The following is a 25,358-nucleotide window of genomic DNA, read 5'->3' on the forward strand; positions in this document are numbered from 1 at the left end:
GGGCTTCTCTTAGCCCATTTGTGTACTGGGTCAGGCCCCATAAAGCCTTTTTTCATGATTAATGATTTGCTTTTCGGAAGAAAAAAAAAATTCAGTCTCATAATGAATTTATTAAAAACGAGATTGGAAATATCATTTTTCTTTAATAAATATGTTTTAGAGGAAGTTAAGTAGAAAAGGTGACGTGACACAATCTCTTAAATGTGATTAGTCTAATGATTTCTTACTTTTTTATTATTTTTCTTTTTATTTATTTAATAAAAAATTAAAAAACTTAATAATGAATCTTTGTCTCAGAAAGAGAAAAGAAAACAAAGATACATTAACACGAACTAAAACAAAACTGACCTAAAAGTAACTATACCCGTTCATGTTTGTCTTGATGGAAGTGGTCTAACGGTTTTGATGATTATCGTTTATTTATCTTATTTCTGGTTTTCAGAATAAAAATTAATTCTTTTGTCATATTGTCATGATATGATATGATATGATATATATATATATATATATATATATATATATATATATATATATATATATATATATAATATATAATATAAATGCAAAATATTTTACTTAATAGCTGCTCTACAACTTTATAACCCCCGAAAATATATTTTGTAGTCACACACAATCGTTGACGGACGCCAGTCATATTCTCCGGCGATCTAGAACCATCTCTTTTCCCTCCGATCACAATCTCTTCCGTCGCCGTCGCCGTCGCCGTCGCCGGTAACAACATAAACAGTCTCAAAACATCCAAAAATGGCGAAAGGCGTAATATCAGCAATTGATCAAGCAGAACAACTTAAGCAAGATGGAAACTTGTACTTCAAAAAGAATAGGTTAGGTGCTGCAATTGATGCTTACACCGAGGTATATATCAATATCAATTATTAGAATATGTTATTATCAAAATTAATTAATTAATATCTCATTCTCATAAAGCGTTTTATAAGATGTCACATTATAATATTTTGTTCTTTTTAATTTTACAGGCGATCACTTTGTGCCCTAATATTCCAGTTTATTGGACTAATCGTGCTTTATGTCATCGCAAACGCAAGTACGTATTATGTATAGTCGTGTATGTATTATTTAGGGTTTGTTGTTTTTGTTGGTATAGTTTATAAATGCAGAAATTGAAATTGATGATGTTGACTAGGGTTTATTTATTCTATTTGTGTTTAGTGATTGGACAAGAGTTGAGGAGGACTGCTTGAAGGCTGTTCAACTGGATCATAAATCTGTAAAGGTTTCGATTTTTGATCCTTTGATTAATTAATTTTATTCAGTATTTGTAAAAAAAGCTTAATTGCTTGTTGCTACATTGTACGTGAGAGTTAGGGTTTATCGCTTCTTGGGGTTACAACAAATTAGAAGATATGGTAAAAAGGTCAGCGTTTAATGATTCAGTTTGATAATGCACTTGACAAATGTAAATGAATGAGCAACATTAAAAAGGAGAACATAGAATCTGATTTCTTTTAAGCAGATCAACCTTTGTATTGTTGTTTACGATGCTCTTATATGCTGACAGTGGTTTTACATGTGAAACGGTTTCTAATATTAACTTGCACGTGCTGCCATTTTTGTAGGATTGAGAATTTTAATGACATCTTTCTCTATTTTGTAACTTTGATGACGTGTATCATGTAGTTATGCGTTGCACAAAACTTGTTTGACTTGGCTGTGGGCTAGAAATTGGAACATGACTTTTAGGGATGTTGAATGTTTCCCGCATGATTGAAATGGCGGTTAAAATATGCTTGACATTAGCTGACAGATTTCTTGGTTAAAACGGAACAATAAAAGGGGAACATGAGTAACTGAATGACACGTTTTAAGGAATAGTGTGAATACAGTGGTTTGGATTACTAGACGTAGGTGGTTTACGTACCATGACTCATCAAGACATTTCATTTATCAACGAGTTCTGCATGCATTTAAAGCTGCAGTATTCCTCTTTCAAACTAAAATATCTCGTGATGCTTGGTTGAATGGTATCAAGATCATAGACTCTTTTACTGACTAGACTAGAAGTATCATATTGTATTGAACTTAGAGACAGAAAAATGATTATATTTTCGAATGTTTTGCTATATAAATCTTATTAGGCAATATAATGCATCTTTAGGTTTCTACTTTTAATAGATACATGCTTCTTCCTTTAGGTGGATGAATGCAGCGGTTTTAGTTGTAAAATAATTGCAAAAACAGTGACTGACAAATAAGCAAAATTACTTTAGTTGTAAAATAACCTTATATGACGTGCCAAGTGGCATTGCTTTCTTTTGTATCTAAATATTAGGGTAATTTATATCGTTGGTCCCTGAGGTTTACGTAAAATTACACCGATAGTCCTGAGGTCCACGGGGAGTCGGGGACTAACGGCAGGGGCGGTACTTAGTGTATGAGAAAGGGGGTATCCGCCTCACCTGGATTTAATGGGAAAAAAAAATTTACACTAAAAGAATTTTTTTTTACCACAAAATAAGGTTTTTTTTAGTGTTTACCCCTGCTGACTTTGAAAATTTTATTAAATTTTTAGACTCGTCCCGTCTGTATCCGGGTTCATGTTCCGCCACTGACTAACGGTATAATTTACTCTGAGGATTGCTAACAAAGTGAAATACTTGTGAAATTGCAGGGTCATTACATGCTAGGTCTTGCACTACTACAAAGGGAAAAGTATGCTGAAGGAATTAAAGAATTGCAAAGGGTAAGTAGTTTACTTCTTTTGGTCTTGTACTATTGTTGTAGCTGAATTCGTACACAAGTCCATGGACTTTATGTTTATATCATTAAATTCTGGGACGTCAAAAACTTTATGATAAGGTCCCTCTTTATAAGTTTATGGACTTAATAATGCATGAAAGGACCTTTCGGTTGATTCATAGTAAGTTGAAAGATTTAATAGAAAGTGTTTTTTTTTGTAAACAATAAAGTCCATGTACGTGTGCTGATCCAGTGGAAGGCCATATGTTTGCTAGAACAATTATCCTATATAAAATATGTTTGCTAGAACAATTATCCTATATAAAACTGAATAACAGTGTTCTTAACTTCTTTCCATGTATGTATATTTGTCTGATGATTTGCATAGTTAATGAAGGTAGATATGATTGTCGTATCTAATAATTGTTTACGTTTTGTGGACATTGGTGCTGCTAAATATTTTTGAGAATCTTAAGTCGGGTTGATGTTCGTTCATTGCTTTGTAACGCATTCGAAATTAGTTCATTCTCCGTGATGCATGCAATCACTATTATGATTTGACATTTGTCAATGATTATATGCGTGCAACTGAGGAGCCATTTTACAATTGACAACTTTGACCCCACTTTAGTTTTAAATCTCTACATTTCGGTTATGTGTTAAGTTAATGAGTTTTGATGAAAAGTATATTGGTGAAAATCATCCAAAGTGTATTGATTTGCATCAAAATATTCTATCTATTAATAAGCAGAAGTTTGATTCTATATGTAAAATTATTGTTTTCATAATCATGCTTGGCACATCTTTTATTTATTAAATCATATCAAATGTATCAAGTTTGTTTGTGGGTCCCACAGGCTTTGGATCTTGGGAGAGGTGCACACCCTAACAGTTATATGGTCGAAGAAATATGGCAGGAGTTAGCGACAGCAAAATACGAAGAGTGGGAGCGCGATTCTACCAAGCGATCTTATGACTTACGAAATCTTGAGTATTCTCTCTTCTATATTATTCCTATTTTCTGATGTTATGATGCCTTTTATTAGTGGCAAAAGTAAACCTATGATTTTATGCTCTTACATAACTTGAGTGAATTTTGATATGTTTGACCCACATTCTAGTTTAGCTATTTTATCAAGTTTACATGACCAGTTAACCTGTTATTTATCTGATTCTGTTTTTTTATCAAGTTTAAATTGATTTGGAAAGTTTACCTGATTTTTTATTTTTATTTTTTGTTAATATTTGTCATTATGTGATACAGAGAATCTTGCAAGATAGCTCTGAAAGAAAAACATGTGCATGATGGTAATCTAAATGAAGAAGATGATGAAGTTACCGATTCAACTTCAGAACAATTAGCAGCTTTGAAACTAGTTTTCTCCAAAGCTGCAGAAGCCGACACACCAACAGAGGTACAATGTGTGTTTTTTTCTTATCAAATCAAAATGCATGTTTGGTTCTGAAAAAACTTATCTGTAATACATACATACAGGTGCCTGACTATCTTTGTTGCAAAATCACGCTCGATATATATCGAGATCCTGTCATCACTCCTAGCGGTTTAACTTATGAAAGGGCAGTCATTCTTGATCATCTAGATAAGGTATTTCAACCCAACCCATTTTGACATATTACATGAGCTAACCAACCCGTACAATTTGTCAGTTCAAGAGAGTATCTTTAAAAAAAAAAAAAAACGATATGTCTGTCTTACGCTATTCATACTAAAAAAAAATGTGATACAGGTGGGGAAGTTTGATCCAATTACTCGTGAAACCCTTTTGCCTTCACAACTAATCCCAAATTTGGCTATTAAAGAAGCGGTTGAAGCGTTTTTGGAGAAGCATGGTTGGGCGTATAAGACAGAGTAAAGAGTGATCCATGTATACATACATATTGACATTCAGTGATGGTAAATAGATGGGGTTTGTTACAGATTGTTGTTTTTTGCATCCTAAAAATTTGGTGGTGCGTCAATATGTTGTAAAGTTACATTATGAATCTTTTGGTATTTTTTTTAAAACATCGAACACTCACTTTCAACTACAGATAGTCCATCATGGGCTCGAATTTACAACCTCAAAGTTGATTAGTTACCTCGATACCTATGTCAAAGGGTTCTTTGGTGTCTTTTGCTATTTAAAAGGCTTACGTATTACTTAATATGTAGCCTTTTAAATTGGAACTAAAATCTCTTGAATGACCATGTTGTATATACACTAAAAGATTTCCTTCGCTCTTTGCCCTGGCTGTACCATGCTATTGACGACAAGGCATTTCTTTCTCGAAGTAAACTTTCTTCTCTTCTTGCTTTAGAAAGATTGCAGCTAGCGTGCATGCAGTACCCTCTGGTCAATATTTTTTTTTGGACAGCTTGGTTAGTTGGTTAACACCCACCCCCCTCCCAGGGAGAAACCCAGGATCGAACCTCACTCCCATCGTCCTGATTACGCGCACGCAGAGCAGTAGTACCCGGGAGCTTTAAACCGCTAACGTTTGCCCGTGGGTACTGTAGCGGTCTTGGAAACAAACAAGGGAAAACTCCCGATGTGTATGTGGAGTGGGAGTTGAGTCCCGAGATCATCTTTTTTTGGATTGTCATTTCGAGGCCTTGAAACCTCTTCAATCATATGATGTGTATGTGGAGTGGGAGTTGAGTCCCGAGATCATCTTTTTTTGGATTGTCACACGTCAAAAGTTATATGGCATAGCATTCACTTATGGGCAGGTCTTTCGCCTCCTGTTATTGATTCCGTGGTTGATCCTTTAGATTGGTTGATTTTGTGGTCTCGGTCTAAAGAGGTAAGAAGGATATACTCTATCGTATGTTTTCTTCAACAGATTGGTTGATTTGGTGGCTTCTTAACGACGTTTTCTCTCGTAATAATGTTGTTAATCAGAGATATTCTCGATAATATTAGGCTTTTTTTTTTTTTTCTTTCTTTTTTTTTTTTTTCTTTTTATTGATTAAAGTCTAAAAAATGTATTATTCCTAAAATCCTAATGGGATAACTCGCATGACACCCTTTGTAATATTTTTTAGTTACTTGTTAGTGTTTTCTAACATATTTATTGTTGTTAAAAAACATATTTACTGATATGGATGGCATGCAGATAAATTAGCTAGAAGGTTTTGAAGTTAAAACATTGAGTTGTAATTCAACTGGTAGTGGTCTGCCTCTCTTAGCGAGAGGTCAGGAGTTCGATTCCGCTGAGTTGCGACATTGTACTTAATGTTATCTCTGACATGAAGTATCCACCCAGGTCACCTTTCGCTTAGTGCTGGTTCAGCGGGGATGGGGCTTTTACCGGTCATGCCCTCGGATTGGTCCGGATTTTCTCCAGGGCAGTAGTTGGGGGCGGGTTATGCAACTACGGGAGATGAACGCGTGGGTGGTTAAGTCCTCCGTGGGTGATCCCAAACTGATGTTAAAAAAAAAGGCTTCGAAGTTACATTTTTGCTTTTTATGCATTTACATTTCACATTTTTTTATAGAAAGAATAACTAAATAGACAGGGTTACTTACGACTATTCTTGCAAATTACTCTACTTAAGTTTTTGTCATAGTTGAATTTTGAGGTATAGTTACACATTTATGTTAAGTGCCTGTTATTTTTCAACAACTTTTCGTAACATATATAGGTGTGCTATATTTAGATATATAGGCGCTGTTTGTTGGATTCATTCTTTGGATGTAATCGTATAATCATTAGATACTTTCGTATCGAATGAAAAGTCTAGTTTGGCATGTCTTCTTAACCATGACACGCAATTTTTCATTTGTAGCAAATTCTATTTTAATTATTTTTCTCTATTTTTCAAGCATATTGAGTGTGTTTAATATGTGGCAAATTCTTGATGAAAACTCAAGAATGTTCTAAATTTATTTCAAAACTAACTATATACAAAAGATATTTTAGTAATTGTTTACCTTAAAAAATCACAAATCTAAAAAACATATGAAATTCTATATTTAAATGGTGTCGTATAAATTTGAATTATAAATTCTAAATAGTGGGGTGACCCCTCACCTAGAATTGCTCGTGTTTAATAGAGGATATTCTAATTGCTTACAGAGGTTTAAACTTCCTAGTTTTAATAAAATCTTTAACTTTTTATAGATAAATAGATTCGTTTGTTAACATTAAAAACCGAAGATTGTTGAAAACATAATATAATCAAAATAATGTAGTTATTTCAATACACATTTACTCCGTAAAAAGGATACACAATTATTAAAATCTCTAATCACAATCTTCAGCTTCAACTAATTGTTGTCAAAGATACACATTTTTAATAGTTTTTTTTTTTAAAAGGCAAGTAAGTTTTTATATTTATATATAAAATAAAAGAAGTACACAACGAAACACTAGCAAGGAGCTAGACAGTCACCGACCGCATAAACGCACACGAGCCTACACACAAACCTACGAAAGACTCACAAAACAAATATAGCTCGAAGCCCTAAAGGGCATTAACATGAAGACACACAAAAACCCCCCACGACACAACACATTTTTAATAGTTATTAAACTTTTACATTACGAAATTAATTGTATCATACCAAAAAAAAAAAAAGGAAAATATATATATATATATATATATATATTGGTAGGATCAAGAGGGAAGTAACCATTCGGGGGAAAGCGGAGGGAAGCAAAAACTTTTTTTTTCCGTTTTTTGAAAAAACTTTGTTCACGAACATTATAGATGAGATGAAAATATGAACATTTAGTAGAGACACTTTGTGATAAATGTTTTTATTTTGGCGGGAATTCGCTCGAAGAAGTAATATATAACAATTATCGTGTTTTTCGAGCGTATTTTGAGGTTTTAGATATTAGGGTTTAGATATTAGGGTTTAGATATTAGGGTTTAGAAATTTAAGGTTTAGGGTTTAGATTTAGGGTTTAGATTTAGGATTTAGATTGAGTTTTTAACACGAACGGTTTAGAGTTTAGGGTTTAGGGTTTAGGGTTTATGGTTTGGTGTTTTGGGTTTATGGAATAAACCCAAAACACCAAACCCTAAACCCTAAACCCTAAACCCTAAACCCTAAACCCTAAACTCTAAATCGGGCTAAATTTTACTTCACAAAACATGAAAAAAAAACGTTCATATTCTTCACGAACAATATTATCTTGAATGTTATTTTTGTCGATCGTTTTCCCGCCTAAATAATAACATTCATCACAAAGTGTCTCTTCTAAATGTTCATATTTTCGTGTGATCTTGATGCCGGAAAAAAAATTTAAAAAAAAAACGAAAAAAAAAAAATTTTGCTTCCCCCCGCTTCCTCCCGATTGGTTACTTCCCCATTGATTCTGCCCCTATATATATATATATATATATATATATATATATATATATATATATATATATATATATATATATATATATATATATATATATATATATATATATATATATATAGGGTGAGGATCCATGGAGAACCAAAGGTAGTAGAGAACCCATGGAACTCGTGCAGATTCAGTAAATCTGCTGCAGATTCACATTTTTTTTTTTTTGCAGATTTTTTTTTTTGCAGATTTTTTTTTTGCAGATTGAGTCAATCTGCGTGCAGATTGACGATTTTTTCCATTTTTTTTTACAGGTCGACTTTTTTTTGTTTTTTATGCAGATTGAGTCAATCTGCGCTTTTTTTTTGCAGTTTTTTTTTTTTTTTTTTTTTTTGCAGATTTTAATTTTTTTCATAGATTGAAGCTCAATCTCCACATAGATTGAAGTTCAATCTATGAGTTCTATGGGTTTTCTACATACTCTAGTTCTCTAGGGATCCTTTCACTATATATATATAATGTTATTTCGCTGCCAAGAAGGTAGGTTAACGTAAGAGGGTTCGACAAAGCCTTTCCGTTGGGAAATCCCTAATAAGCTGCGCTAAAGACTGTTAGCCTTCCCTTTAGTAGTTTCGCGAAGGTGGAGTCTAAAAAAATGGTTCATCTGCCGACTCCTTTGCTCAGTGAACCCCGCATCTGAGGGTCGGGGCGTGAAGGCTTGTCGGCTTTGGAAATCTGACGATTAGCTAAACCTAAAGGCTGCGAGTACCGATGCTCGAGACTTCATCCCTTACTCCGATCCCGCCTCGAATGAAATGACAGTTTGGGCCCACCATCCTACCGGCTAGTTTGCTCAAAGCATCTGGTATGAGAGCAACATCTTTCTCTCCCTCATGCACTGTCTTTTGTGTTTTTGGTCAAAAGGAGGAGCGTTAGCAAAGGAAGGAGGAAAGTGGAGGTCATACATGTAAGTACCCCCAACTTTGGGAGTATTTTGGTAAATTAAGTTTCTTCTTTTTGTTTTTTTTGTTTTTTTTGTTTTTGTCATTTTTTACAACTCTTTCCTATTATTTTTCATTCTTTTATTAAATGAAATTGTTATTTACATGATTAAGTGTTTCCAACATGTTAAGCAATCAAACTTGTTAAGACTTGATTAATTGAAATAGGTTTCATATAGACAATTGACCACCCAAGTTGACCGGCGATTCACGAACGTTAAAACTTGTAAAAACTATATGATGACATATATATGGATATATATATAGTTAACATGATATTAGGATAAGTAAACATATCATTAAGTATATTTGCAATGAACTATATATGTAAAAACAAGACTACTAACTTAATGATTTTGAAACGAGACATATATGTAACGATTATCGTTGTAACGACATTTAATGTATATATATATCATATTAAGATATATTAATACATCATGATATCATGATAATGTAATAATTTAACATCTCATTTGATTTAATAAACAATGGGTTAACAACATTTAACAAGATCGTTAACCTAAGGGTTTCAAAACAACACTTACATGTAACGACTAACGATGACTTAACGACTCAGTTAAAATATATATACATGTAGTGTTTTAATATGTATTCATACACTTTTGAAAGACTTCAAGACACTTATCAAAATACTTCTACTTAACAAAAATGCTTACAATTACATCCTCGTTCAGTTTCATCAACAATTCTACTCGTATGCACCCGTATTCGTACTCGTACAATACACAGCTTTTAGATGTATGTACTATTAGTATATACACTCCAATGATTAGCTCTTAGCAGCCCATGTGAGTCACCTAACACATGTGGGAACCATCATTTGGCAACTAGCATGAAATATCTCATAAAATTACAAAATTATGAGTAATCATTCATGACTTATTTTCATGAAAATAAAATTACATATCCTATATATCTAATCCATACACCAACGACCAAAAACACCTACAAACACTTTCATTCTTCAATTTTATTCATCTAACTGATCTCTCTCAAGTTCTATCTTCAAGTTCTAAGTGTTCTTCATAAATTCTACAAGTTCTAGTTTCATAAAATCAAGAATACTTCCAAGTTTGCTAGCTTACTTCCAATCTTGTAGAGTGATCATCCAACCTCAAGAAATCTTTCTTATTTACAGTAAGATATCTTTCTAATACAAGGTAATACTCATATTCAAACTTTGATTCAATTTCTATAACTATAACAATCTTATTTCGAGTAGAAATCTTACTTGAACTTGTTTTCGTGTCATGATTCTGCTTTAAGAACTTTCAAGCCATCCAAGGATCCTTTGAAGCTAGATCCATTTTTCTCATTTCCAGTAGCTTTATCCAGAAAACTTAAGGTAGTAATGATGTTCATAACATCATTCAATTCATACATATAAAGCTATCTTATTCGAAGGTTTAAACTTGTAATCACTAGAACATAGTTTAGTTAATTCTAAACTTGTTCGCAAACAAAAGTTAATCCTTCTAATTTAACTTTTAAAATCAACTAAAAACATGTTCTATATCTATATGATATGCTAACTTAATGATTTAAAACCTGAAAACACGAAGAACACTGTAAAACCGGACATACGCCGTCGTAGTAACACCGCGGGCTGTTTTGGGTTAGTTAATTAAAAACTATCGATAGTTAAAGCTAAGGGGTATAAAATACTATTAAATTTTAGCAGGAAATACTATTAAATACGATACAATTTTACACAAGATATTTATTTATTTATAGAATAGATATACTTAAACCTTGCTACAACACTTATAGGCAGTGTACCTAATCGTACAGTAGTGTAGTTTTTAGTAAGTCCGGTTCGTTCCACAGAGAAAATCTTTAAACAAATCTTAACGCTATATTAGTTTACTTTTATAAAAATACAAATATATATATAAGTAATATTATTATTATAAAGGGGGGTTTTTACCGTTTAATGACCGGTTTGTCGATTTTAAAACTTTAGTCGCAGTTAAAACCAAATGTAAAAAAAAATAAATACAAGACTTAATTTAAAGCGTAAAGTAAATAACGATAATGAAATTGCGATAAATAAAAGTGCGATAAAATAAACTTGCGATAATTAAAAGTACGATAATTAAAAGTGCAATTAAATACAATAACAATAAAATAAAATGCGATAATTAGAAGTGCAATTAAATATAAAATAAAGGAAATTAAATATGAAATAAAATAATTATGCTTATTTAAACTTCCGTAATCATGATGTTTGACGTGTTGATTTTAGTTTTATGCCCATGGGTTAATTGTCCTTTGTCCTGGATTATTTAATATGTCCGTCTGGTTTTTGTCCATAACAGTCCATCAGTCATAAATATAAAGTGCGAGTGTCCTCGTCAAATTATTCTTATACCCGAAGTTAAATATTTCAACTAATTGGGGACTTAAACTGTAACAAGATTTTAATACTTTGTTTAATAATTACACCAGGATGTCGACTGAGTGTAACCCAAGGTTTTAATACTTTGTTATCAATTATGCCAAGTGTCCTTGTACATAATTTCACCCCTGTTTTAATTATTCTAGTGGTTATTAATCCATTCCCGTGTCCGGTTAAATGAACGATTATTCGTACATATAAATACCCCGCCCATCGTGTCCGATCGAGTGTATTTGGTAATTTATGGGTACGTCCAATTATAAATCTTTATATTAACATTAACAAACTATTATTTAGTTAAACAAATATAAAGCCCATTAATAGCCCATAGTCTAATTTCCACAAGTGTCGTTCTTTTGTCCAAACCCCAATTATGGTACAAAGCCCAATTACCCAATTTTAGTAATTAGCCCAACATCATGATTACTTCGGATTAAATAAGCATAATAATAACTTAGCTACGAGACATTAATGTAAAAAGGTTGAACATAACTTACAATCATTAAAAATAGCGTAGCGTTACACGGACAGAATTTCGACTTACACCCTTACAACATTCGCTAACATACCCTTATTATTAGAATTATAATTAAAATTAAAATTAAAATATAAATATAAATATATTTACGTATACATATATAGAGAGAGATTGAATTATGGATATGAAAATGATCAGAATTCGTTTGCTTTTATAGGGAATTGAGTTCAGGGGGTCTCCGCGACTCGCGACCTTTTCTGCCTTCAAACTCCGCGAGTCGCGGAGTTTGAAATTCCAGCTCACCAACTTTGGAGTCTTTCTTGCCGACGGATTTTTATTATTTATATAATATATAAATAATTATAAGAATTATTTAAATATTATATTATATTTATGTGCATAGTTGACTTGTAATTTTTAGTCCGTTGCGTCGAGCGTTGAGAGTTGACTCTGGTCCCTGTTCCGGATTTTCGAACGTCCTTGCGTACAATTTAATATCTTGTACTTTGCGTTTTGAATCTTGTACTCTTTTAATTTCGAGACGTTTCTTATCAATAATTGGAACCTCTTTGATTGTATTTTGTACTTTTGAGCTTTTTGGTCGTTTGCGTCTTCAATTCGTCGAATCTGTCTTTTGTCTTCACCTTTTAATATTTAAACGAATATCACTTGTAAATAGAACAATTGCAACTAAAAGCTTGTCTTTCTTGGGGAATAATGCTATGAAATATATGTTCGTTTTTAGCATTATCAAATATTTCCACACTTGAGCGTTGCTTGTCCTCAAGCAATATAGTCTTGAAATACTAGAATCACTTCTTTATTCTTCACACTTTGTACATCAGTGATTTCTTTACGGCGGTATAAACAATGGTAGTAACGTTGTGGTTTACAGTCCCATATGACTATAAAAATTTAGATCCTTTAAGGAAATTGGATCTTTATGAAAACATTTGATCTTTTAAAAATTAAATCTAGCTTTTACCCTAGATAAGTTTTCCGGAATAACCCTTCACCGGTGTTTGCAAGTTCTTTTTGTGGGTTTGGTGGGTATCAGATTTGAAAATTTTAGCTCAAAACTTGCGGTTTTGTGTCACCCACTTGCTAACCTTGTATTAGGAAAGCAACACATCCAGTTTACTTGCTCCGTATATTACCTTTCGATAAACTACCGTCCGGTTCTAAAGGAAAGCGTTGAACAAGCAACTGTTAAGGCAATGTCCTCTGACATGCTTTTAATTATGGTCTTTTAACGTGTCGGACGCAATTACTATCCTTTGTAGGAGAAATAGTAAAGCTCACCCTTATAATTTTCCAGTCTGGCACAAGGTCCTGTCTTTGACCATGCTATGCAACCACCGTTCTTACGGTTGATACCCGATTTGGTTCAGGCGACCTAATGAATTCCAGGTGAATTCCTAGGATTTTACGTTCAATGGTAATGAACGCATTGAAAATGGGTTTTCAGAAAACAAATCGGTTTGTAATTTTGATCAAAATATTTTCTCGTTCAAGCTCGAGTTTAGATATCATTGAATTCCATGAGTTTGTAATTCTCAATCTTTAAGGTCAATCTCTAGGATTGAGTAATATCAGTCTTAAAAGCTGATTTTTAATCTTTAAGAAGATTATCCTTTCTGGGGATCTGATTCATTAGTCTTATCCAGCTAATTTGCACGGTGCCCCTCCATTGTACGAGATAAATCCTTCTCATGGTTAGGATAAATCTGACCACTTGGCGACCCTGTTTTATGCTGAGGTCCGTGGATTTTATGCTGATTTTAGAGATGACTTTTCTAGATTTTTCGTCAACCTACAGCTGGTCTGGACGACAACTTCATGACCTAAATCAAGAAGCGCGTTTCTTTTTAGAAAGACTTTACTTCCTTTTAATGATGGAATTGATTCATCGTGTAGATCCATCTTTCTTTTCTTTCATCGGGTAAAACTTTTTAGATTAGTCCAAAGCAAAAGTATTTTCAGTTATTTGTACAAAAATATGTGATATATATTTTGAAAAACTTGGTAAATTTTCCCACACTTGGCTTTTATTTTCCTTTTTATTATCCTCTATTCCATTTTAAATGAATTTTAACATTTTGGTTTGTTTCTCAATTTATGTCCTTTCCGAGGTAACAATAATTTCGGTGTTAACACCTAGTTTTATCATTCATAAATATGTATAAACATGATTTTGAGTTCATTTAGTTGAAAATTTTGAAAAATTTTACTAGAAGTGGGTAGTCAGTATATAAGACTAGGGGTGTTCTTTATTATCAGAGAGCACTAGATTCTAATACAACTACTACTTTACTAGTATTTCTAATGGTAATGATGATGTAGCGTGAGGGTACGAAATATACTATTATTTTTAATACAAAATACGTTACAAATTACACAAGTTATTTATTTATTTATAGAGTGGGATATACCTAAACATTGCTACAACACTATAGGCAGTGTACCTAATCGTAGAGTAGTGTAGTTTTTAGTAAGTCCGGTTCATTCCACAGGGAGCTGGTGATACTTACTATATTTTTAACAACTATATTTATACAAAATATATATAATTATATAAGTAGTAATATTATTATAAAAAGGGGGTTTTACCGTTTAATGACCGGTTTGTCGATTTTATATTTTTAAGCGTAAAGATAAATGACAATAATTAAAGTGCGTAAAATAAATAAATGACGATAAATAAAATAACAATAAATAAAATTGTGATAGAATATGAAATAAAAGGATTATGCTTATTTAAACTTTCGTAATCATGATGTTTGACGTTTTGATTTTAATTAATTGTTACTTCGGCTCAAATAAGCATAATAATAACTTAGTTACGAGACATTAAATTAAAAAGGAAGAACATAGCTTACAGTGGTGATTAATCGCGTAGCGTTGCACGGACAGAATTTCGACTTAAAACCCGTAAAATATTTCTTACAATAACCCAACTAAACCATAACTTTATTATTAAAATTAACTTATATTAAAATTATAATATAAATATATATTACATATTACAGAAGAGAGAAAGAAATATGAAGAAAGGTGTTCTTTTCATTACACCGTGAATTTCATTTTATAGACAATTGGTGATTTGAAATTTTCACTTATGACCCCTTAACTATGCTCAATTAACAACTTTTTATTATTTTATTATTATTCTTATTATGAATTATTTAAATATTATATTATATTCTTGAGCATAGTTAACTTGTAATTTTAGCTCCGTTGCGTCGAGCGTTGAAAGTTGGTTCATGTCTCGGTTCCGAATTTTCGAACGTCCTTGCGTACAATTTAATATCTTGTACTTTGCGTTTTGTAACTTGTACTCTTGTCATTTTTAGACGTTTCTCATCAATAATTTGAACCACTTGGATTGTATCTTGTACATTTGAGCTTTTTGGACGTTTGCGTCTTCAAATCTTCGTTTTCGCCTTTTGTCTTCGCACTTATTTATTTAAACAATTACAATGAAAATATAATACAATTACATATGAAAACCTATTATTTAGGAGGGATATTTCTATGAAATATATGTTCCTTTTTAGCCTTATCAAATATCCCCACACTTGAGCGTTGCTTGTCCTCAAGCAATACAGAACTTGAAATAAAAACATACATGAATCACTTTTTTATTCATCACACTTTGTACATCAGTGATTTTGATATGGTGGTATAAAGAATGATAGTAACGATAGAACCATGGTTAAAGGTGGGTGTGTCATCCACAGTTGCCTCGAGTTTAGGTCAACGACACTTGTAATCAAATAGCCGATTTACTTTCGGTTTCCAAAGCAAAGTGCACATTTGAAAGGTGGTTTACAGTCCCACATGACTATGAAAATGTAGATCCTTAAGGAAATTGGATCTTTATGAAAACATTTAATCTTTTTGAAAATTTAATCTAGCTTTTACCCTAGATAAGTTTTCCGGAATAACCCTTCACCGGTGTTTGCAAAATATTTTTGTGGGTTGTGTGGGTTTCAGATTTGAAAATTTTAGCACAACACTTGTGGTTTTGTGTTACCCACTTGCTAAACTTGTATTGGGAAAGCAACACGTCCAGTTTACTTGTTCCGTATATTACCTTTCGGTAAACTACCGTCCGGTTGTAAAGGAAAGCGATGAACAAGAAACTGTTAAGGCAATGTCTAATGACATGCATATGATTATGGTCTTAAAACGTGTCGGATGCTAGTACTATCCTTTGTAGGAGCAATAGTAAAGATCATCCTATGATTTTTCGGTCTGGCACAAGGTCCTGTCTCCGACCATGCTATGCAACCACCGTTTCTTACGGTTGACACCCGATTTGGTTCAGGTGACCTAATGAATTCTGATGAATTCTCAGGATTTTACGTTCAATGGTAATGAACGCATTGAAAATAGGTTTTCAGAAAACAAATCGGTTTTATTTTTGATCAAAATATTTTCTCGTTCAAGCTCGAGTTTAGATATCATTGAATTCCATGAGTTTGTAATTCTCAATCTTTAAGGTCAATCTCTAGGATTGAGTAATATCAGTCTTAAAAGCTGATTTTTGATCTTTAAGGAGATTATCCTTTCTGGGGATTTGATTCATTAGTCTTATCAAGCTAATTAGCACGGTGCCCCCCATTGTACGAGATAAATCCTTCTCATGGTTAGGATAAATCTGACCACTTGGCGACCCTGTTTGATGCTGAGGTCCGTGGATTTCCTGCTGATTTTAGTGATGACTTTTCTAGATTTTTCGTCAACCTACAGCTGGTCTGGACAACAACTTCTTGACCTAAATCAAGAAGCGCGTGTCTTTTTCGGAAGACTTTACTTCCTTTTAATGATGGAATTGATTCATCGTGTAGATCCATCTTTTCTTTTCTTTCATCGGGTAAAATAGTTAATTTAGTCCAAAACAAAAGCATCTGCAATAAACTTTACAGAAACATGTGATAGATAGTTTTTAATTGAATAACTTGGTACATTCTCCCCACACTTGGCTTTTTTCATACGTCTTTTTATTAAGCGTTTTAGTTGTTTCTCAATTTATGTCCTTTCCGAGGTAACAATAATTTCGGCATTAACACCTAGTTTTATCGTTCATAAATATGTATAAACATGATTTTGAATTCATTTAGTTAAAAAATTTTAAAATTTTCATAATATTTAGAAAATAAGCCAAGTATAAACCCGAGAGAATTTATAACCCTTCCCCACACTTGAGATCATGCAATGCCCTCATTTGCATGAAATCAGACTATAATTATAAATTCATGAGGGTGATTAGTGTAGGAAAGTGATTAAAAATACCCAGTTTGTAATTACAAAGCTCGTCGAATGATAGATGGCGCGCCTCATCGTTCATTCCTTCATTTATTATATCACATTTGTTGTTTTGCATCTTGTCGTCAAAATCAGTAGCTTTTGCTGAACTTAATGTTAGTCTTTGAAAGTGCGTTGTTTTACCCTGTTGTTTACATGATAAAATACAAACATATATACATATTTTTAAAGTTGGGTATATTACCCCACGTTCAAAAATTTATAAAATCAAATATTTTTTTTTTTTGCATACTTTAAATCAATAAAATTAAAAATAATGATGACAAAATTTTTCGCCCCGCCCTCGGGTAAAGTAATTTCGGCTCAACGACCTAGTCTTCAACTCACGACGAATTTTAGAAATCATTTTTTTTCAACTTAATGAAATAAAGTAAATTTTTATTTTTAAATTCACACAAAACTTAAAAAGAAAACATATTAATTTCATATAAAACCTAAAAAACAAAAAAATTCAGAATGGGGGGAGAAAACTAGTTCTTTAGTGTCTGCTAGTGGAAAAGACCAATCGGATTCCATTCTCAGAACTACACGAGAACAGAACAACTAACTCCAAACAGCATTTTCTTTTTAGAATATTTAAATCTCCTCACACTTAGGTAGATGTGGTGTCGAAATTATGATTAACTTTATTGTCAATTTCTCTTGGACCATAATCAACTTGCATATCTGTGACTTTTGCTTTAAGCCAGTGACCAGCTTTTTTCGTAATATCCACAAATTCAACTAGCTTCGCCTTTTCTTTAGGCGACAGATTGGATACTAACCGGTTATATAACTTAAAGTTCTCCTTACTTTTAGCATCAATAACCCGTTTAAAAAGTTTCTTCATTGAACTGTTAATAACTGGATCATTTAATTTCGTATCAACTATGGGGTTCTTTATTATCAAGTCATCATTAGGTGTTACTTCATTTTCCCCCCACTTAGGCGTTCTATTATTGTTAAGCATTACCGTTTTAGTTGGTAAAACAACATGGTTCTTATCAATCGTTTTTGTCGGTTCAACGGTTTTGGTTTGTGGATATTTAGACTTTCGAATCATAAAGGTGATCGATTTCTCATCATTACTAAGTGTCATTCTACCCTTTCTTACATCAAATAACGCCCTGGTGGACGCTAAGAATGGTCGACCTAAAATTAGAGGAATGTTTGAGTCCTCTTCTATGTCAATGACAATGAATTCGACTAGAAAGGTTAAATTACCTACTTGAACGGGTAGGTTGTCAGCAATTCCAACTGGGTGCTTAATGGTTTGATCAAGGAGTCGAACACTCATATCCGTTGGAGTTAACTCACCTACACCTAATCTCTTATATAATGAAAGAGGTATAACACTCACACTTGAACCTAAATCTGCTAGTGCATCATACATGACACAGTCACTAAGTAGACAAGGAAGAATAAATTCACCCGGATCACCTACCCTAGGTGGAGGATTTGGTGAAAGTGTCTTCACCGGGTTTACTTCTACTGTTTTTGTTTCTTGCACTTTTTTATTCTTCTTCTTCTTCTTTCCAGAGGTATCACAAACTTTATTACCTATTACTTGCTCATACTCAACTCCTTTTTTTGGAAACGGGATGGGTGGTCTGTATGGTGCCACCACTGGCTTTACATACTCGGGTGGTGGTGGTGGTGTAACTTCTTCATTGTTACTTACATCTAAAACCTCCCCATCTTCTGATGCTGGTTTTTCAGAATTTGTTGAAACCATATTAACATTTTCATTCCTAGGATTTACTTCAGTATTACTCGGTAGCTTTCCTTGTTTCCTTTCACTCATCAATCTAACAAGAGTACCTACTTGTTTTTCTAGATTCAAAATAGAAGCTTGTTGAGTTCTAAATGACTGATCAAACCTCTCATTCGTTTGAGTTTGAGTTTCAATAAATTGTGTTTGAGATTCAACTAGCTTAAATACCACTTCTTCCAGATTTGACTTTTTCTCTTCGGTTTGTTGTGGTGGTTTATACAAGCCAGGTCTTTGTTGATTGAAAGTGTTATTTTGAGTTGGTTGGTTATTCGGACCTTGTTGGTTATACGAGTTATTGTCGGGTCCTTTTGGATTGTAAAGAATGTTTTGATTTCGATTGAAGTTTGGCCTTGGCGGTTGATAATTATTCTGATAACTATTTTCCAGCCTTTGGTTCATGTAGACAACATTCTCACGTTGTTCCATCGTTTGTTCAATGTGACAGTCTTTCATTAAGTGTGGTCCACCGCATTGCTCACAACTGATTCGTATTACGTGAATATCTTTATTCATCTTTTCCATTCGTCTCTCGAAAGCATCTATTTTTGCGGAAACGGAATCAAAGTTATGGCTAGAATCGGCTCTAGCAGCTTTAGATGAACGATATATATCTTTCTCTTGGTGCCACTCATGAGAGTGGGAGGCTGTGTTATCAATAATTTTGTAAGCTTCAGTTGCGATTTTCTTCATAATGGAACCACCAGCTGTTATGTCGATGTCTTTTCGTGTAGCAACGTTGACACCTTGATAGAATATTTGTACTATTTGATAAGTGTCTAAACCGTGTTGAGGACATCCTCTCAACAACTTTCCAAATCTTGTCCACGCCTCATATAGAGTTTCATTTGACTTTTGTGTGAACGTAACAATTTCTCCTTGAAGTCTCACGGCTTTAGATGCCGGAAAGAATCTTTTAAGAAATTTCTCAACTAAAACATCCCATGTGTCAATCGCCCCTTCAGGTAACGATTCTAACCAATCTTTGGCTTCTCCCTTTAAAGTCCAGGGAAACAACATGAGATAGATCTGTTCATCCTCAACTTCTCGGATTTTGAATAGTGTACAGATCCTATTAAACGTACGAAGATGTTCGTTTGGATCTTCCTTCGCCGCACCACTATATTGGCACTGATTAGTTACCATGTGTAGGATTTGTCCTTTGATTTCATAATCTGGCGCATTAATGTCTGGCTTAATAATGGCGTGACCTTGGCCCGTGCGTGTGGCTCTCATTCGGTCTTCCATACTTAGAGGTTCCAGATTTTCCATAATTGAATTTGTTGAATACGAATCACTAGAAGATTCTGATTTAATAGTTTGTGGTTCAGGAGGAATGATTAGTAGTTCTGGATCTTGGAATTGTCCCTGAATATTCTCAGGATTCTCAATTGTGAGGTCGGGTTCAAAAGATGGATTATCGGAAATTTGAGTTGGAGTTCTTGGTCGACTAGATGATGATTCTAAAGAAAAATCAACAGCGACAATATTGGCTAGATGTCTTGATCGAGTTATAGGTGGTGAACGTATGAAAGGTTGTGAACGTTTTACTCGGTGCATTCACTGAATATCCTATTAGTTTTTAAAAGGAAAGAAAAATTATATAAGTTATCCAATTAATAGACTTTTCTAATTTTGCCCACGTTTCGAATAGCCAAAAGATGCAGCAGAGGGGCAGGATTCGTTTGGTCTCAATATAATTGAGTACTGTTTGGCTCCAATAACCCGGTCCACGTACAAATCCAACTATTACTACGAACCAGAAAATTTTGATGTCTATCAATTTAACCACTTAAAATAAATTTTCGTAATTTTAAGAAATTTAGATAAGAAGTAGAATAAAAATCTTATCCTAAAACTAGAATAGCGAGAAATAAGAAAGAAAAAAAAAACGCGTCGAAAAAGGTCGAAAAATAAAAGGTCGAAAAATAGGCGTCGAAAAATAAAAATAAGAAAGTAGCGCGAAAAACGGCGTCGCAAAATTCTAAAGCACATAAATCTTAGTCTAAGGAATAAGCATTTAAGGGATTTTACGGCAAACCAAAAAATTCTAGAAATAAAAATAACTATGGCAAAACTAAACTTAATACTAAAAATTGTAACTAGAGTCTAAAAATCTAAAGGTAATAAAAAAACTTTTTTTTTAATTTTTTTTTTATATTTCGTTTTTTAAGGATTTTAAATTTTTTTAAAAAAAAAAAAATTTTTTTAAATTTTTTTTTTAAAAAAAAAAATTTTTCTTTAAAAAAACGATTTTTTTTTAATTTTTTTTACATAATTTTTTTTTTTAAAAAATTTTCTTTAAAAAAACCCTTTTTTTTACAATTTTTTTTAAAACGAATTTTTTTCTTTAAAAAAAACAATTTTTTTTACACAATTTTTTTTAAAAGGAATTAATAATTTTTTTATTATTATTATTTTTTCAAAACTTTTTTTTAACTCATTTACTATTCATGAATAGTAAATAAAAAGAAATTAATTAATTTACTATTCACATGAAAGCGACATGATAGAAATTATTAATTGCAAGTTACATAATATACCCCTGAAATATTTAATAAATACGACTTTTTAAAACTTTTACGATTCAAAATAGTAAAGGAAAGAAATTAATTAATTTACTATTCACATGAAAGCGACATTATAGAAATTATTAATTATAAGTTACATAATATACCCCTGAAATATTTAATAAATACGACTTTTTAAAACTTTTAAAACTTTTACGTATCAAATTTGATTCTAAAATATTATTATATTATTATATTTTATTTCAATATTATTATATTATTATATTTATTAAATTATTATATTTAAATTAATATATCTTTAATCAATCAAAAACTAAAAAAAAAAAAAAACTTAAATACCCCGTGAAAACACAAAAAGTGTCCCCGAAATTACTTTTTTTATAACTATATTTTTACAGATATAAATTAAAAATATAGCGTTTTAGCGCTCCCCGGCAGCGGCGCCAAAAACTTGGTGATGTAGCGTGAGGGTACGAAATATACTATTATTTTTAATACAAAATACGTTACAAATTACACAAGTTATTTATTTATTTATAGAGTGGGATATACCTAAACCTTGCTACAACACTATAGGCAGTGTACCTAATCGTAGAGTAGTGTAGTTTTTAGTAAGTTCGGTTCGTTCCACAGGGAGCTGGTGATACTTACTATATTTTTAACAACTATATTTATACAAAATATATATAATTATATAAGTAGTAATATTATTATAAAAGGGGGGTTTTACCGTTTAATGACCGGTTTGTCGATTTTATATTTTTAAGCGTAAAGATAAATGACAATAATTAAAGTGCGTAAAATAAATAAATGACGATAAATAAAATAACAATAAATAAAATTGCGATAGAATACGAAATAAAAGGATTATGCTTATTTAAACTTTCGTAATCATGATGTTTGACGTTTTGATTTTAATTAATTGTTACTTCGGCTCAAATAAGCATAATAATAACTTAGTTACGAGACATTAAATTAAAAAGGAAGAACATAGCTTACAGTGGTGATTAATCGCGTAGCGTTGCACGGACAGAATTTCGACTTAAAACCCGTAAAATATTTCTTACAATAACCCAACTAAACCATAACTTTATTATTAAAATTAACTTATATTAAAATTATAATATAAATATATATTACATATTACAGAAGAGAGAAAGAAATATGAAGAAAGGTGTTCTTTTCATTACACCGTGAATTTCATTTTATAGACAATTGGTGATTTAAAATTTTCACTTATGACCCCTTAACTATGCTCAATTAACAACTTTTTATTATTTATTATTATTCTTATTATGAATTATTTAAATATTATATTATATTCTTGAGCATAGTTAACTTGTAATTTTAGCTCCGTTGCGTCGAGCGTTGAAAGTCGGTTCATGTCTCTGTTCCGAATTTTCAAACGTCCTTGCGTACAATTTAATATCTTGTACTTTGCGTTTTGTAACTTGTACTCTTGTCATTTTTAGACGTTTCTCATCAATAATTTGAACCACTTGGATTGTATCTTGTACATTTGAGCTTTTTGGACGTTTGGGTCTTCAAATCTTCGTTTTCGCCTTTTGTCTTCGCACTTATTTATTTAAACAATTACAATGAAAATATAATACAATTACATATGAAAACCTATTATTTAGGAGGGATATTGCTATGAAATATATGTTCCTTTTTAGCCTTATCAGGTAACCAAGTGTATAAAGTAAAAATTTTTAAATCCGAAAGAATTTAACCTCTTTCCACACTTAAGATCTTGCAATGCCCTCATTTGCAAGAAATCAGTAACAATTTAAATTATTGAGGGTGATTAGCGTAGAAATGATTAAATTTTACCAAAGTTTCCAAATATATTGTTGTTTGTGTGCTGAATGATAAATGGTGCACATCATTTGTTCATTCCATCTCGTTGTTATTTCACATATATTTTTCATCTTGTCGTCAAAATTATTTGCTTTTGCTGAACTTAATGCCAGTCTTTGAAAATGTGTTGTTTTACCCTGTTGTGTACATAAGATAAACTGCAAACATATATACATATTTTTGAAGTTTGGTATATTACCCCACATTCAAAAATTATTAAAATCTAATAATAAAATTTAGAAAATTATAAAAACTAATACAAATCCAACATAAGTATTAAATGTATCAACATTACAAATAATAAAATAAAAAAAACTAAGTAGACTAGGGATGATACTGATACCAGAAGGGGTTCCATGCATAACCATATGTGCTATAAAATGCTTCTCCTGGGTTATACGTAGGATACGGTGGTTGCATCTCTATAGACCAGGGAGGGAATATGGGCGTTGGGGTAGGAATATAGTTTCTACCTATATGTTGGCAATAAGCTATGATTTGGTTTTGATGAACTTGCCAATCTTCAAATGCTCTATGTCTAGCATTTTCATACTCTTGTGAAGCTATAAACCTTTGCATTTCTGCCATTTCATTTCCTCCTCCTACATTACCTTGCTGTTGGTTTCTCTCAACCTGTGGATGTCTACCATTATATCGTACTGCGGTGTTATTTCGCCTCTTCAAAACTTTAGCACCATGGTATAGATTTAAACCTATTGTATCTTGGGGTTCTGGTTCTTCGATTAATAATCCCCCCGACTTATATCCACATTGAGATATTCAGCAATCAAAGTAATAAATATACCACCTCCTATTATGCTATGCGGTCTCATCCCCCTAACCATAGCTGATAAATAATAACCCACACAATATGGTATACTTACAGTGCTTTGTGGGTCTCGAATACACATGTGGTAAAACAAATCCTGTTCATTTACCTTTTCCTTATTCTTACCTCTTTGTGTAATCGAATTAGCTAAAAACCTATGAATTACTCTTAATTCAGCTCTATCTATATCCAAATAAGAGTAATTTCCCCTTTTAAATCGGTGATGGCTAGTCATTTGACTCCATACACCATGCGTATCAAAATTTTCGTCTATCTTTATACCATTTAGTATCAACCCTCTACAATCGGCAGATGCTAACTCCTCAGGCGTATATATACGTAAGGCCTGAGCCATGTCTAGTAAATACATGTGTTGCATCGAACCTCCTAACAAAAATCTAATAAAAGATCGATCGGTTAAACTAGCTACCCGATCATTTAACTCTATACTACACAACAATTCTTCACACCATACTTTATATACAGGTCTACGCATGTTGAATAACCGTACCCAATCGTTGAAAGTAGAATTACCATACCTCTGTGCAAGTAATTCCCTAATTGGCCCGGCCAATTCTACAGCTTCTAATGGTCCCCATTCTATGACCCTAGGTACCTCAACAGCTTTAGAATGAAGAGTATGCAATCCTCTTTGGTATTTTGGATAATCTATCCAACGTCTGTCAAATCTCAAGTTCGGGTGCAAATCTTCTAAGTGCATATCAGAAAATGTCATTACTGGATGAGGTATATCTTGCTTGTAGTAGTTATCCACCTCCTATTGGTCCGCATACGAGCATTGCGAGCTTGGGATGAAGATTCACCCCTTTTAGTCTGCAAAACACATCAAACACAATTTTTGTGCATCCAAATATGCATTAATGTCAGCAATATCATCAATCAAAATAATTACAATAACATGTCCAATTTATATCAAACTTAAGCTCATTTTCATATTTTTATCAAATCTACACTTTTTCAAATAAGCATATACGAAAATATTCGCCAAGTTCATAAGCATTCAACTCAAATAACATGTCAAAATAATCATTACTAGCAATTAAACAAGTCTCAATTGGCATTATCTCTCAAAAATCAAGTTCATGAATTTTAGACTTGAAAAAGTCCACTTTA

The 25,358-nt window shown here is 32.4% G+C and overlaps 1 protein-coding gene across 1 annotated transcript; it reads left to right on the forward strand.

The window, feature by feature from the left end:
• Positions 1–717: 717 nt before the first annotated feature.
• Positions 718–4,805, forward strand: LOC139843203 (E3 ubiquitin-protein ligase CHIP-like). Its single transcript, XM_071833268.1, has 8 exons — positions 718–876; positions 999–1,066; positions 1,192–1,255; positions 2,651–2,722; positions 3,576–3,709; positions 3,983–4,133; positions 4,214–4,324; positions 4,467–4,805. Exons 1-8 carry the CDS (start codon positions 766–768, stop codon positions 4,590–4,592), a joined length of 837 nt encoding a protein of 278 aa, XP_071689369.1. The 5' UTR covers positions 718–765; the 3' UTR covers positions 4,593–4,805.
• Positions 4,806–25,358: the final 20,553 nt, after the last annotated feature.

The sequence above is a fragment of the Rutidosis leptorrhynchoides genome, chromosome 4 (assembly GCF_046630445.1).
Source record: "Rutidosis leptorrhynchoides isolate AG116_Rl617_1_P2 chromosome 4, CSIRO_AGI_Rlap_v1, whole genome shotgun sequence".
NCBI classification, from domain to species: Eukaryota; Viridiplantae; Streptophyta; class Magnoliopsida; order Asterales; family Asteraceae; genus Rutidosis; species Rutidosis leptorrhynchoides.

What these genes read in the sequence shown, in the direction of transcription:
- LOC139843203 (XM_071833268.1), top strand. Translation starts at nt 766, where the DNA reads ATGGCGAAAGGCGTAATATCAGCAATTGATCAAGCAGAACAACTTAAG. An exon ending in TATGACTTACGAAATCTTGA is followed by an intron (nt 3,710 to 3,982) that starts GTATTCTCTCTT and finishes TATGTGATACAG; the next exon opens with AGAATCTTGCAAGATAGCTC. An exon ending in TTCTTGATCATCTAGATAAG is followed by an intron (nt 4,325 to 4,466) that starts GTATTTCAACCC and finishes AATGTGATACAG; the next exon opens with GTGGGGAAGTTTGATCCAAT.